This window comes from Alosa pseudoharengus, unplaced genomic scaffold, assembly GCF_046254945.1.
Source record: "Alosa pseudoharengus isolate Yale_2024_CS ecotype anadromous, Long Island Sound unplaced genomic scaffold, YU_APseudo_1.1 YU_APseudo_1.1_scf_17, whole genome shotgun sequence".
NCBI lineage: Eukaryota > Metazoa > Chordata > Actinopteri > Clupeiformes > Clupeidae > Alosa > Alosa pseudoharengus.
In genome coordinates this window covers 19567658-19582829 of record NW_027468640.1, presented here as the reverse complement: position 1 = coordinate 19582829, position 15172 = coordinate 19567658, and the positions used below count along the sequence as shown (strand labels likewise).

Here is a 15172-nt window from a genome sequence, read left to right as displayed (position 1 = left end):
ACGGGAATACCGCGAAAACGACAAGGGCCAGCGACACGAAATCAACAAGCAAGTTACACCGGTTCGGGCCTGAATTTTTGGAGTTCGAACCGCGTCGATAGCTCAAACGGTCTAGGAGCAGTAGTTCGGCCAAAAAGTGGGTGAATAGGAAGATATAATAACTAGAATTGCGGTTCCGAGGAACTGCAAGAGTGGGTTTGATCAGGGGCATGGAACTGGGCCTCATCCAAGGATTCCAACGGTACCTCATTTATGAAAATCGGGCACACGGATCAAAAGTTATCTGCATTAACGCAACATCCAATAAGCTAAAACGCATAAATATAGTGGTTGCTATGCTGGTTGCTAGGGCAATCATGCTGGTTGCTATGGTGGTCACTACGTTAGAAGGCCAGGCCTCCTGAGAGGCCTGAAGGGTCAGTTCTGAGGTTGTTGACTGCTGAAACCGAAAAATGGACTGCATTTTCTTAAAAGACAATGTGACTGAAGTGCGGGCAAAGTTTGCACAGAAATGTACGATTTTTCCCACCCTCATCGACCTTGTCATAAAACTTGTTTAAATGATCACACGACGCCTCCTTGCTGCTTTGTCGTCTACATCAGCCTTTCTCAAACTTCTTTGACCTGAGGCCCAGTCAAGGCATACTTTGGGGTCATAGGGCCCACCTACATGAACCCACCCCTCCTCCCACCCCCCCATCAAATTGTAACGATATCACAATTATTATTATTATTTTTATACTATATTGCCTACATGCACTTCAAAACAGTCAATGTTTAAAGTGCTAAGATTGTTCACAAAAGTTTGTGAAAGCATGCACATCAGAGTACTGCTTTACTAATGTAAAATATTATTAGGCCTACACTAGTTTCATTGTTTTTGCATTGTTGCATGATTGATATGATATTTAATTACATTTCATTTGAATGCCTGAATGTAAGAATTCAGGAAACACAATACCAGCTTTTAACATTTCTGTTGTTTCATGCTTTCAGCCATGCTGTGGTCTTGCTGGATCAAACCCACTAATAAGTCATTCACTTTTCTATTAACATATAGTTTGTAAATAAACGTTTAACATTTAAATGATGTAAGAAATAACTATTAATTAGTGCCAAAAATACATCTAGTTAACTGTTAACACATATTAATACAATATTAGTTAATAGATTTGCTAAAACATTAACATACAGATTTTATGCAAACAACAAATATTTAATTGATGATGAAAAAACGATTAACTTGTGCCAAATAGATATGTTAGTAACAATTAACAAATATTAACAAAGGGTTAGATAATTACTAGTTTGCTATTTATTATGGCACCTTATTATGGAGTGTTACCGAAAAACTTTTTTGGAAGCATGCCAGTAAAATTATCTCTTCATATCTGTGTAGTTGGGACTGTCTGGAATCAGTTTTTTTGTATATGTTCAATATATTACAATATATTTCCAATATATAAAATAATATTGTACAATATATTACAATACATTTCAACATATTGGTTAATATATTTTCCTTTCGTAGGAACCATAGACCTCTGAAGTGCACCTACAAAAAATATCCTAAGCTGCCATCTTTGCCCATATAAGGAGATGTGGGTGTTAATCAAAGCTAGCTTTGAGTAAAAATGTACCATCTTATGGTACCGAAAATCACAGTACCCACTCAAAGGCAGAGAACAAAAGTGTGTAGAGCAAAATGTCTGCTTTTCAGACTCCTTTGTCCCTGCAAGAGTTTAGCAGGTGCGATAATTCAACATCCTATTGTTATTTTCCCATAGGAAAAATAGCGGCTCTGGACAAAGATGGCAAACATTTTGTAGGTGGTTAAAGGGGTGGTTCAGGATTTTGGACATAGGACCTCATTTCCAAGTTAGCAAGTGTGATTGGTTAGTGAACTTAGATTCCTGATTGGATAGCCAAACCTGAGCATCGCCATTGGCTATTCAACAGGAAGTGCCAAAACAGTCTCAAAAAAGTATTCGTATACTTGCAGAAAATACTTGTGCGAGCGGCAGAGATTCGTAATGGCAGAATAGTTTCGTAATTGAAAGACAGCAACTGTGGAAGGTTTAGTACCTGTGGAATATATTTGTAAGTGAAGGACATATGAGTAATACTTAAAATCGTTTGTGTTACTGTTTTGTTAAATCACAAATAATTTTTACAGTTACAAATCTTGATACACACCCACACAAATATGAGACGCTTCTTATCCCTAAGGTGGTGCAAAAGTCTGTGCACTGCAGAAAAGATTTGTATATGTAGGACAACATTTTGTACGTAGAATATTGATTTGTAATTGTAGAATATATTTGTAATGGTAAAATATTTTTAACTGTAGGATGATTTGTAGCTGTAAAACTAATCCGTACCCGTAGAATAGATTTGTAAGTGTAGGGCATATTTGTGATATTGACAATTACTTGTACAGATCATTTTTACAGTTACAAATAATTTCTACAGTTTCAAAATGTGATACACACGTACAAAACATTTGAGTCTACAGTAATATTCTTCCATACCTGTGTATAACGTGTGTGTGTGTGCGTGTGTGTGTGTGTGTGAGTGTCATTCATCCAACACACTTTTTATTAGAATACAACCTGAAAACACAGGGAATATGGACAATGTATTTAAAAACACACAGAACTGAGTAGATGTTTTTTCTCCCTCAGATTCCACTCTGATTTTTGACCTAAGACGTTATTTTTTAGCTATGTCACAACAACCGGTCTTGCAAAAGGGGGGATCTGTTCAGTGTTCACAGAGACCTCATTACCCACGCAGGCCACTGACAGACACAAGTTCACCAGAGCTGTCCGTTCCCATTCCAGCACCATGTCCATGCCCACCAGAATCTGCTGGTGCATCCAGCCATGACAGAACATCTTGAGTCAACAGTGGTGGGAGCCTAATAGGTAGATTTGTTCGACATGTAGGCAGCTATTTTCCTATTCAAATGAATGAGGACGCATACAAATATGTCCCCCTAAACCGCTAAAATAAGATAAAAAGGATAAATGTGGTTGGATGGACACAGGAAGGGACGGAATATGTGTTGACAGCTGCCATACTGGATTTTTTGATGCTTTGTCTCCTCATAGCCTGTATAAACCAGGCTAAACTAGCCTTGAAGCCATTCTGAATTTGTGTTGCCCTCAGTTCAGGAAATTCAGTCACGCCACTGAAAAGTCTCTATAGGGAGGGAAAGTAATCTCATCGGCAAAGCTTTGCAAAAGTAATGGGATTCTTTATTGCTCGTATTTTTTAGAGAAATTATATCTCTGTCCACATTGGAAAGCTTCCATATGATGGGGTAATCTCTCTTGTTTCCGATGATCATATGTACTTTATTTTTAGAACCCATATGATTTGTTTTGATTTGATAAGGAAGAACTACAGCTGCAAGTGACTTCAACGGTTTGGGCGCTTGATCTTTAACTGATCAAAATGGCAATTTGCTTGACTGGCTTAACATTTTTTTGTAATCACAGACAACGATGCAAACCGTGTGGTGATTACCTTTATGTTATTATGATATGATCATTTGGGCTGTGCTTCTACTCACACGAAGAGTGGGCAGTAAATGTTAAGTGTCAAAGCCAATCAGGCTACGGTGAGATATAGTCAGTCAAGATCAGGTGATATGATATTTGTTTATCAATCTGAATGATCATTGATGAGACTAAATCAAATTGAGCAACGTGCATGAATGAGAATGGTGGTATAAATATGTTTACCGGTAATCACATTCTAGTTATCAATATGTAGACTAAACTGTGTTGTGGTTAACGCATGGTTCAGCCCTGCAACTTACAGCACCTCGGATCAGGAGTCAAGTGTGCTTGCCAGAGTTACCCATATTTTAAAAGAGTAGCCTACAGCAGTCAAGATAGCAGACACTCACCACTGCATTTGGCCAGTAAAGACAAACTAATACTGGGGATGAGATATTTGCTTTTCATCTATTTTGTTTGAAAATCTGTGATAAATCATGCAGTACATTTTACGTTACAGTATGTGAGTGGACACACACACACATACTGTACACACACACACACACAAACACACACACTAGACACATTACAGACAGATGGACAGACCTGATTACAATGTCATCTGCTCCCAATAGGATAAAAAATAATGATTTCTATATGATAAGGACATGAAGGACATGAATATGAAGTGCATCCAAATTCCAGTAACACTTGTATTGGTTGTTTATGGTTGTTTGTCTGTCTGTATACTGACTATTGAGCAAGACTTGGTTTTACCTTATTGATATTTCATGAAGGTTTTATTGTGGCAGTCAGTTTCTGAAATTACCCTCAGGAGGACAATAATAGCCTCTATCCATGAGAAGCAGTAGAAGTCAGTGCGTCATACCAGGGGCGCCACCAAGGGGTGGCCAGGTGTGGCCGCGGCCACCACAACATAAACTCTGGCCACCCCTGTTGCCACTCCTGGCCATGTGGCCGAGGGACGCAAAATGTGTCCAAATTCACACCCATTATTCTCTGTTGAATTGCTCACGGAGTACTTATTACACATAAATTACACAGATATCACGTGAAATAGCAGAACCTGAGCTTTCCTATGATATTAGCAGCTAGGTGTTGTGATAAACGGTTCGCGATAAAATTTACGTTGGATGTACAAGGCATTTAATCATATTTCCATTGTGCACACAGTGCTTCGTCTATCTCCACACCCACACCTTGATCAAAAAATAGCAAACCATATATCTAAATAAACAGCAGACCTTATATATGAAGGATATGAAGCATTCCTCTGTACAGTAAGCGGATCCCGAGTAATCCGGTTTTGAAATTGCAGCAAAAATTCTACATGTTATCCAACTTTGGGCTGAAATTCTAATATATTCTATAGCAGTCCAAAATAATGAACCTGATTTCCGAATCAAATAATCAAAAGTTGGTCATGGCATGCACAGATCAACTGTGCTTTTGAATAGATATTTCTACCAGCATGCTTCAGGTGGCATGGATGCAGACACAAAGTATTTTTCCCTAATATAAAGGCTGACCTAAGATATAAGCAAGCATGATCACACAGCAAGCATGATCACACATAGCTTTTCCAAAGCTATAAATCATTTTTATGACCACACCAAATCTTGGTGTGGCGTGCCACACCAAGATTTGCAATGGCCTCCCCTGGCCCTCCCCAGGCCCTCTCCTGTCAAAACTTTCTGCTGGAGCACTGCGTCATACGCATCATAACGGAAGTATGATTCCGGATGTGCTCATTCTGTCCAGTCCATAAACAGCGGGAAAAACTAAACTCCTTCGGAATCAACTTTTTTCATTATTATTCATAACTTATATTTATTTACTCATTTGAGATCAACTGTGACTGCCAGTGTCAGCCAGGAGGAGCTAGAAAAGACCACAGACTGCCCCGGGCACACGGCTGCAGTCTACACCTGATGTGACTCAGGAAAAATGTTGTATGCGGTGATGACTGACGAAATAAATTACCATGATGTTGTTTTAATGAACCATTGTTGGCATACCTTTAACAGGTCAGCATTATAGCACATACATTCAGTATTAGTGTTTTCAATACAGTCTATGAAAATAACAGAATATCGAAAGGTTTGCAGTACCACTGTTGCAGAAATCACATATACAGTAAGTAGGCATGCCTTACTAGGCATACATTTTCGCACATTCCAACATAAGGAATCAGTATGAAAAATGTAATTTTCTAACTCCTTCTCCTCTCCAAGTCTGCTTACAGCTGTTAGGGTTTAGTGTCCCTTTGTTATGACACACTTCCTGGACTTGTCTCTAGTCTCTGAAAGACTTAACTCCCTCTCTTAACAGCCTGCTTACAGCTGTGTATTTGTAGAACATATTGAGTAATGCAATGTGTGTTTGATATTTTAATTCAATGGTTAATGGTTGCTGCTAGGCTACTGAAAGCTCTTTAGTCTATGCCAAGGTGAGCCATTGAGAGCACGTAGACTCAGCCTTTATTGAGCACTGTTGGTACATTTTATTTATATGCTTTGATTTGAGAATTCTGAATTATTGAATTGTCAATTCATTGTCTATGACAAATCGAGGGTTTATAAACAGAGGGGCATAAATTACATTTCACCAACTTCACAGGAGGGCCAAAACAACACTAATTGGTTCAGCGTGTTCAAGTCCTTTGGCTTTTCACTAACTCTGAAATTACTTTTAAAGCAACACCAAAGAGTTTTTTGTACCTTAAAGGAGAAGTTCGGTGTGAAATTGACCTTAGCTGTACTGAAAGATGTTGCCGAGTACTTACATGTGTCCAATAGGCACCTTCGCTCACCCCCTAGCATTCCGAATTACGCCGTTTTTAGCCAAGTAGCTGTGGGGGGCATAGCGTAGCCTATGCAGCTAAATCGCTATTTTTACACAATTAAAAAGGTTCCAAGACCCTCAGAAGTCTACCAATGCAGTGTGGAGTTACTTGGAACCTTTTTAATGGTGTAAAAATAGGGATTTAGTTGCATAGGCTACGCTATGCCCCCACAGCTACTCGGCTAAAAACGGCGTAATTTGGAATGCTAGGGGGTGAGCGAAGGTGCCTATTGGACACATGTGAGTACTCGGCAACATCTTTCAGTACAGCTAAGGTCAATTTCACACCGAACTTCTCCTTTAAAATAATGTTTCCAAAATCGTTTCAGTGGTTCATCAGCTCGTAACAGGGTGAATGGCACTTCTGCATTCGCTTCGCGACCCTCTATCGGCTATAACCGCACTATGCAAGTTTGTCAGATCGGGTAGCGGATCTGTAGTTCGGAATGGAATGAGGCATAAGAAACTACAAATTTGACTTGCTTATGATGTCGCAATACATCATACTTTCATAAAATCATGCAACGTACTCTACCTTGTCTGTAGACATCGTTATTTCCAAAGCCAGTGCTGCATAAACAAATAGCGTGTGTGCGACAGGAAAAGTGCTTTGGTGTTGCTTTAAAGGGGAACTTGGCAACTATTTCAACATAATTAAATGACCTGTTCCGGTGAAAATGCGGTTCCGGTGACTTTTCCCGCTGCCCCTAGCGTCCCCAGGCGGAAAACCAACCTTGCAACATTGAGACTACCGTCCCGGAAAGAGAACTGAGAAACAAGAAACTCGTTTTAAATCGTGTTTCTTACCTTGTAACATACACATTGTCTGCCGAACTTATGCTAACCGTTTTGCTAGCTTGTAAACAAATCCATGTGCTTTATTGTTACCTTTTTCCACAGTTTGAAATAGCATAATGCACAATTTCTCCAGCAGAGGGGGAAATCCTGCCAAGTTTCCCTTTAAAATAACGTTGTACTGGGGGCGGAAAGTGAGACACGAGACATTGAACAAAGCCACATGGCAATATAAACAAAGGAACACATGGCACTAGTGGTGGGTCGGTTGCAAGCGAATCAGTTCGTTCGAACGGGTCTTTAAAATGAACGACCTGAACTTATCCGCCTTTCCAGTTCTTGTTCGTTCTTTTGTTCGTCGCTGAATCACACTGACCTAGTGTTGCTGTGAATGCCTATGGCCCAGCTTCTGAAGGCGAGAGCCAAACCAATTGTATGCTATCGGGCTAGTGAGACTAGTGGCAGAGCATACGATAAAAAAAATAAGGTAATGGTTTACATTAATAATTCCATTTTACATTTCAATATTGGCATTTACTTTTAAATATCTGTCTAATGGTAAATGCATGCTCTCTTTGTATTTTCAGTGTCATGCCAGGTTAATAATTGTCTCTTCAATCTGTCTCATTCGTTCGTTCATTCGTTCGTTCTCACGCCAAGACCCCACCTGTTTCACTTCGGTCTGTCGTTCTCATTCAGTCAGTCACTCGTTCTTGGCAGTGATTATGGCTCTGTAGCCTAGGCAAAATGGGGACTTGAAACCTTTTCATCAATATAGTCTTTCTGCCAAGCCTTTAAACATGTTTGTTGGCATACTGGGTCTTTGTTCCTTTATGAATGAACACATTTTTTTTAAAGAAATTAGCTGATCTAGCCGTAGTCTACTCTATTTACCTTCAATATGTCAATTTAATGTCAAGGTGAATGAACACATTAGCTACTGCTGTTTGTCTAAAAGTACACATAATCATGAAGTTGCAGCTATATATTTACCGCTACAATTACAGTATTGTGTTGACCGTTTGCACAAACGTGGAGCTGAGAACCTGCATTCCATGATTCACTGCTGAACTACGTTGTACCGGAAATGCCACTAAACAAACGAACAAACGATTCAGAACAAATCATCTTGGCAAACTGAACGACGCAAACTGTGTCATGAGAACAAACAATGAAATCCACCACTACATGGCACAGGACACAGGAAGTAACAAAGACAACAGGAAGTAAACAAGAGAACACAGCAAACTACAAACTAAGAGTCCCAAAATCCAAAACACAAACTCCAAACCGTAACAGATCAGTTACAAACAATAAAATATAGACCTAAATGAACAATTTAACAACAGTTATATGTTCACAACTTTTCATGACCTTTGCATGGAATTGCCCTATTGATTATTGAAATTATTTGGAAGTTTTGGCTGAATAAATGAGGGTGAACTCTCATTTTGGCAGTTCTCCTATTTTTCCATCACCGCACGGCCATCCCTATCACAAGAGATAGGAATTAATTTGTGTATTATTTCTGAAGGATAGCACAGTGTAACTGTCATCAGTGTATTCTGCATTGAAAGGCAGTGTTCTCTCTGTTGTATTTCAGGTGTGTATGGGGCGGATGATGTGATTGAAATGAGAGCTGTTGTTGGAGGATCAGTGGTGCTGCCATCTGAATATCAGAGGAACAACGTTAAATTTGCTGAATGGATTTTTAATTCTAAGGTTACAAAGAAAATAATTGCAGGATTTTATGGATCTGACGTTAGTGTTAATTTTAAAAGCCAATTCACAGGAAGATTAGAAATGAACTCCAACAATTTAAGTTTAACTGTGAAAGAACTAACAAAAGCAGATTCAGGACTGTTTTCACGTATTTACAAAAGCAAAGAAGGTGTAAAATTGAAAACAAAGATGATTCAACTACAAGTGTATGGTAAGCAGATCCTCTCTCTCTCTCTCTCTCTCTCTCTCTCTCTCTCTCTCTCTCTCTCTCTCTCTCCCTGTCAATGTGTGTGTATTTGTGTGTTTTACCGTTAGCGTGTATACACTGTGCAAAAGGAAAAGTCAGGGCTGTCCAATTTATCAAACCATATTACGTTACAATTACTTAAAGCTGAAGTTGTCAAGTCTGGAAGATTGAGGGGACTTGGCTAACATTTTGAATGTTTACAATTCTCTCACCCCTCCCCCGTATATAATAGTACAGTATATACACTACCTCACATGATTCAATTACAAACATTGATTTCTCAATTGGAATGACTATTTGAACATTGTAAGGTTGTGATTCATTCAAAACTAGTCTGTTTTATGTAATTGCAAGTTATGGTTTGATAAATTGGACATCCAATAAGTACAAAAAAGAACGCGCACATCCAGATTCAAACAGGTGCTGGACCAGAATACTTCAGAAATAAAAAATGACGTTAGTCCGCACACTGAGAACTCCTTTTTAAAAGATTTGAATCACCACATGTGACGTTTCGGGCTGAATACCCTTCTTCAGACATGAAGACAGCAAAAAGACAAGGCACATATATACATACACCAATCGAAGTCACCTGACAGAACACCTGTTACAGGTTATTATCTTAAAGTGCAAAGTGTCCATTAAAGTGCAAAGTGTCCATTAAAGTGCAAGTGCAGAATATCAGAATATCTGAACATAGATCCAACATAAGAAATCATGACTCCAAAAGCCCTGTAGCAGTTCATTTCACCCTCAACTCCCACAATCTGTCCACACTTCGCTACTGGGGTATCGAAGGAGTCAAATCACCCACTAGGGGGGGTGACATCAATACGCAACTACTAAAGAGGGAGGCTTTCTGGATATATACGCTTGACACTCTAGCCCCCAAAGGAATGAATGAGGAATTTGATCTGCGACCTTTTTTGTAGACTCAATTAGGCCCAATATTTATCAGAGGCTCTCTACTTTATTGTTTGTATGTCACTGATTGGGTCTAACTGGATCAGATCATTGCTCTCTCAAGCTAGGCCATGTTACTGTGACTGTATCACTGTGGTGTATAAGCTGTGGCCTGTTCGCTTGTTTCTTGCTCTTCTGGGCTTTATTTCATCATTACTCTGTTAAGATAGGCCATGTTACTGTGACCTCTTAAGCTAGGTCATGTTACTGTGATCTAAGCTGTGGCTCTTTTGCCTATTTTGCTTAACTGTGCCTGTATTTTATCACCACTTTAAGATTGCCTGGGGCACTATGTATAGTACACAGGATTGTCATGTGACTGTGTGTCTGCACTTGCACTTTAATGGACACTTTGCACTTTAATGCACACTTTGCACTTTAAGATAATAACCTGTAACAGGTGTTCTGTCAGGTGACTTCGATTGGTGTATGTATATATGTGCCTTGTCTTTTTGCTGTCTTCATGTCTGAAGAAGGGTATTCAGCCCGAAACGTCACATGTGGTGATTCAAATCTTTTAAAAAGGAGTTCTCAGTGTGCGGACTAACGTCATTTTTTTATTGATAAATTGGACAGCCCTGACTTTTCCTTTTTTACAGTGGAATATATAACCCTGATACTGTTTTGTGTTCTAAATACTTTGGATTACATCAGCACTGTCTTATTTATTAGCTGTGGATGAAACAGTTGATCAGACAGTCCAGCTTTACACAGTGTGTGGTTTGCAATAAAGATTGATATATATGTGCAATGAAACGTTATTACCATTATTGTGTTAACGCAGTATGCACAGTCTGTGCTATCAATTAAAAAAGAGAGAAAGAAAAAAGAGGCACCTGAGAGATACATAGTTTAGTTATAAAATCTATTCATGTGACCAGTGTAACTATACTGTATTGCTTACTTCCCATACTGGTGTGTGTGTGTGTGTGTGTGTGTGTGTGTGTGTGTGTGTGTGTGTCCATTTATCTGTATGTAATCAGCCTGTGTAACTGTATATGAGGAACAGTAATAATACCTCAATATTGATAACTCTGAGAGTCACTCATTCCATTATTGGTCTTTTTGGGTGCCGGATGCCTAATGTTTCCTAAATAAAAGGATGACTAATGTGTCTGCAGATCCCACTCTGATGGTGAACATCACAAAGAATGTAACTGTTCACCAGCTGAATAACACCTGCACGGTCAGTTTGCTCTGCAATGCAAGTGGTCCGCCTGAGGTGCAGTTTTCATGGAGTGGGCATTGCAGAGGGAGTGGTGCCAAACTGCACTTTTCTCTATCACCAGCAGAGGGTAGTGTCACATGCACATGTACTGCAAGTGAGGCCAATAATCAAAAGCTGGTAGATGCAACCATCAAATGTGACAACAAGACTTCAAATAACTCTGTGAAGCCTGATGTTAACAACACGATTCCACCCCCTGGTGAGCTTTTACTTAATGCTTTTAATCAGGTAGCAGTGGTATGTGGCTAAGAGGATCTGTTTGACAATTCAATGCGAGTGAAGAGGGTTGCACTGCTTTTACAACTTGTAACATACTGGCTCACGTATGTACATGGAAGGGGAGACCAAACACAGTTTTGAGATAATTATACAGGAATTTATTAAATAAAGTTAACAGAAAACTAAGATTAAAGGATAACGAAGTGTAGTGCAAGTCAGTATGATGTAGAGTAAATAAAAATGTGGTGTAAGTCAGTATAGAGGAAACCGGCAAACAGTCAACCGCCAATCCAGGAGGAGTAGAACCGCCCCCCGAATGCAGACTGAGCAGGCCATGGAGGTATTATATATAACTGGAGAGAGTGACTAAGTCCCGCCCTCCATACAAATGAATGGTGGAGGCTAGGCTAGTAAATCCGGCCAATTCATAGTCAACGCCATCTTGAACACTGGGGTTCGGATCCAGCGCCAGTCGGCTCTGACCATGCGCCAAGTTACAAAGCTGGAAATGACGCATGGACCAACGTCGATTTTTATTGGATATTCTGTAAAAAGAGAGTCGTCCTCCAGTAAGAGGGTGGCGATAATGCACATAAAGTCCTTGCCTCATAACAAGAAGAAGAAAAAGTTGATCGGGAACGCGCATGGAGTCCGAGTGGAGTCGGCCTGAAGCGCAACTTAATTTCTATTATAGATCAGTGGGTCTGCCTGCTGTCCTGCTGCAAATGTGCATTCGAACATGACGTCAAATATCCGTAGTCGAACTATAAATAAACTATTCGGTTTTTAGTGCCAAGTGTAGCGCATTTTTACAGTCTATGATTAGTTTGTTTTTTATTTTATTGTTTGCCATCTCAGCGGGTGCTCTAAACGTATTTTAGCGTTGGCCCATGACCAAATCAAGCCAATAAAAGCCAGTAGCCACAATAATGACTGGAGCCAGAGCCCTCAATAGCCACCCTGTTTTGAAAATAATATTAAAGATAGTATTGAAGATAACGCACAGAACGGTCAGCCTGAGCGGACAATTACGTCCCCAACTCATCTAAAATGTGGTGTCTTTACTTTGAGTTGTACACCGCAGATGGTAAAGTAACGGTTAAAGAGAATGTTGTCTGCGGACTCAGCAAAAAACAGTTTACTTACGCATCCACGACATCCAATCTTCGCGCTCACCTGTGGAGTTACCATCCAAATGAGGCAGCGGTGTCAGAGGCACAGTAAACGGCCAGAGCATCGCCAGGCGTCCAACATCGTATGATTGCATACTTTCCGTAAATCCTAAATTATGTCCAGGGTCTGCTATTTACTTAGGCTGCAAAGCACAGGTATTTATTTGAGGTAGGCTTATTCGAGGCAGACCTTTATTTCTTACATTGTACGTTATTGTGAGACATGCGTTTTGTTTGGAGCGGCATACCAGGCTAACGCAGACGATTTTCGGTTTTGGTATGGGATTTAATTTACTTTTTGACTATTATTATATAGCTAAATGTTGAGACTGATGTGCATTTAAATCTAGAGGGTATTTGATCACTGTAAGGTTTTGTGTAGTTGAAAAAGTGTTGGAATTTCCAGCTGTTTATTGCGAGACAAGGCCTTTCCTTCATTCATTGAACGTGCGCTGTGCTCTAATGGAAACCTAATTGCATAGCGAAGTAGCCTAGACTGAGTTTTTTTTTAAATTATGCATGGTTTACTTTTTATTAAATTCGTAGGCTGGAATGCCTCGCGGCAATAATTGTGTTTAAATGTAGTAGCCTAGTGCTTCAGCCTCTGGCAAGCTCGGGCGGCTATAGGTTGAGAGCAACGTGTTGGAGACCCATGGTGTAACGAGACAAGGTCTTTATGCCGCTGTTGTTCAATTTATTGTCTTTAATCATGTTTAGGCTATGTTTGTTCGGGACAAACAACAACGAAACAAGATCAATACAATTTTCTTTATTTGTTTATTTGTTTATTTGTCATATGATGGATAAACAACCATAATATGCACGTCTTCTCATAGTATCCTCAAGAAATACGCACTGAATAACGTTTATGAATTTATATTGGGTGCAAAAGTGGCGAGCACATTTAACTGCAGATTTTGCATGTGCACACTAAAGTCGTAAATGTGTAACAGTAAAGTTGAAGTTGTACATATTTTTTTATATCTTGTTAACACAAAATAGGGGCTACGGGTTCACAAATCATTTTTACAGGTACACAAATCCTTTTTACAGGTACACAAATCCTATCCTGTGAGTCACAACTTTCAAGAGTCACGCACTCGACACTTTTGCTCCAATCGTTGCAGCGCAGTAGGTGCGAAACACATTTGCACATCCGTGTTTCATAATCTGAGAACATGCACAACATTCGTGCATTTGTAAACTTGATCGATTGCTCGACGTGCACACATACAAATCTTTTTGCACCTATTATATCACCTAGCTAGGAGCAAAAGTCACTCGTCACTCGTTGAAGCAGATTCGAGCACTTGTATCAATTGACTTGTAGTCGTGCAAGAAAATCAAAGCGATCTGTAGAATTTTATTAATGAGAAATTATTTCACAGATGCACAACTTCGGATGCATTAGTTCACATTTGGGTTTACAAATGCACGAATGTTGTGCATGTTCTCAGATTATGAAACACGGATGTGCAAATGTGTTTCGCACCTACTGCGCTGCAACGTTTGGAGCAAAAGTGTCGAGTGCGTGACTCTTGAAAGTTGTGACTCACAGGATAGGATTTGTGTACCTGTAAAAAGGATTTGTGTACCTGTAAAAATGATTTGTGAACCCGTAGCCCCTATTTTGTGTTAACAAGATATAAAAAAATATGTACAACTTCAACTTTACTGTTACACATTTACGACTTTAGTGTGCACATGCAAAATCTGCAGTTAAATGTGCTCGCCACTTTTGCACCCAATATACCTTCATAAACGTTTGGCTGTAGCCGCCGGATAGGTACCCGCCCACCAACATGTACGCGCATGAGAGCTCGTGCCCAACACGGATTTTCGTGCATGGAGCTGGTTCCAAATGCTCCATGCAGCGCCATATTTGAAAATGGCGTATGCTAACATGCCGAAGCTAATCTGCACGCTCTTGACCCCCTGGAGCAGGCCTTAAGTAGTGCTCCCAATCAGGCTCACCTGGGCAACAGACAGGGGAAACAAGCACTGGGCAGAGTTAATTAGGCACACCACACACAGACCGGCAAACTGCAACATTAAAATTTAACAGATGATAAGTGTCATGATGTATATTGGTGATATACAAGATTTATTTGATTTAATTGATCTGTGCTCATCAGTGCTTATATTTATTTGAGACAGAGTGGTACCTGTATTTTGTGGTAATCCTTGCAGCTGGCGGAGTACTTATAATTGTCAGCATAACAGTTGGTGTTTGCTGTTACAAGAGACACAAAGGTTGGTAAACGCAGACACACACACACACAAACACACACACTGTTATGTAAAAAGGAGGGAGGTAGTTCAAAGGAGACATCCAAACCTTAACAAGAACAAATTTACCCACACACTGATGCACACACGTCAACACCTTGCATGTGCATCATCTTGAAAGGCTGATATAATGCAGTAGTTTACTTAAAGGATAATGTATTGTCCG

General features: G+C 39.8%; 1 protein-coding gene across 7 annotated transcripts in view; it reads left to right on the top strand.

Annotated features, from left to right (window-relative positions):
* Nucleotides 1-15172, top strand: part of LOC143127364 (uncharacterized) — a 33537-nt gene that overhangs the window by 15140 nt on the left and 3225 nt on the right. For 6 of the 7 annotated variants that reach the window (XR_012987572.1, XM_076288823.1, XM_076288827.1 and 3 more), the window contains 3 exons: nt 8770-9099; nt 11220-11525; nt 14875-14970. Coding sequence is in view for 6 of the 7 variants with exons in the window: in XM_076288823.1 (XP_076144938.1) it covers nt 8770-9099; nt 11220-11525; nt 14875-14970 (732 nt within the window). In the remaining variant the exon portion in view is untranslated. The remainder of the gene's footprint in view (nt 1-8769; nt 9100-11219; nt 11526-14874; nt 14971-15172) is intronic. The other variant, XM_076288825.1, reaches the window with a different exon arrangement.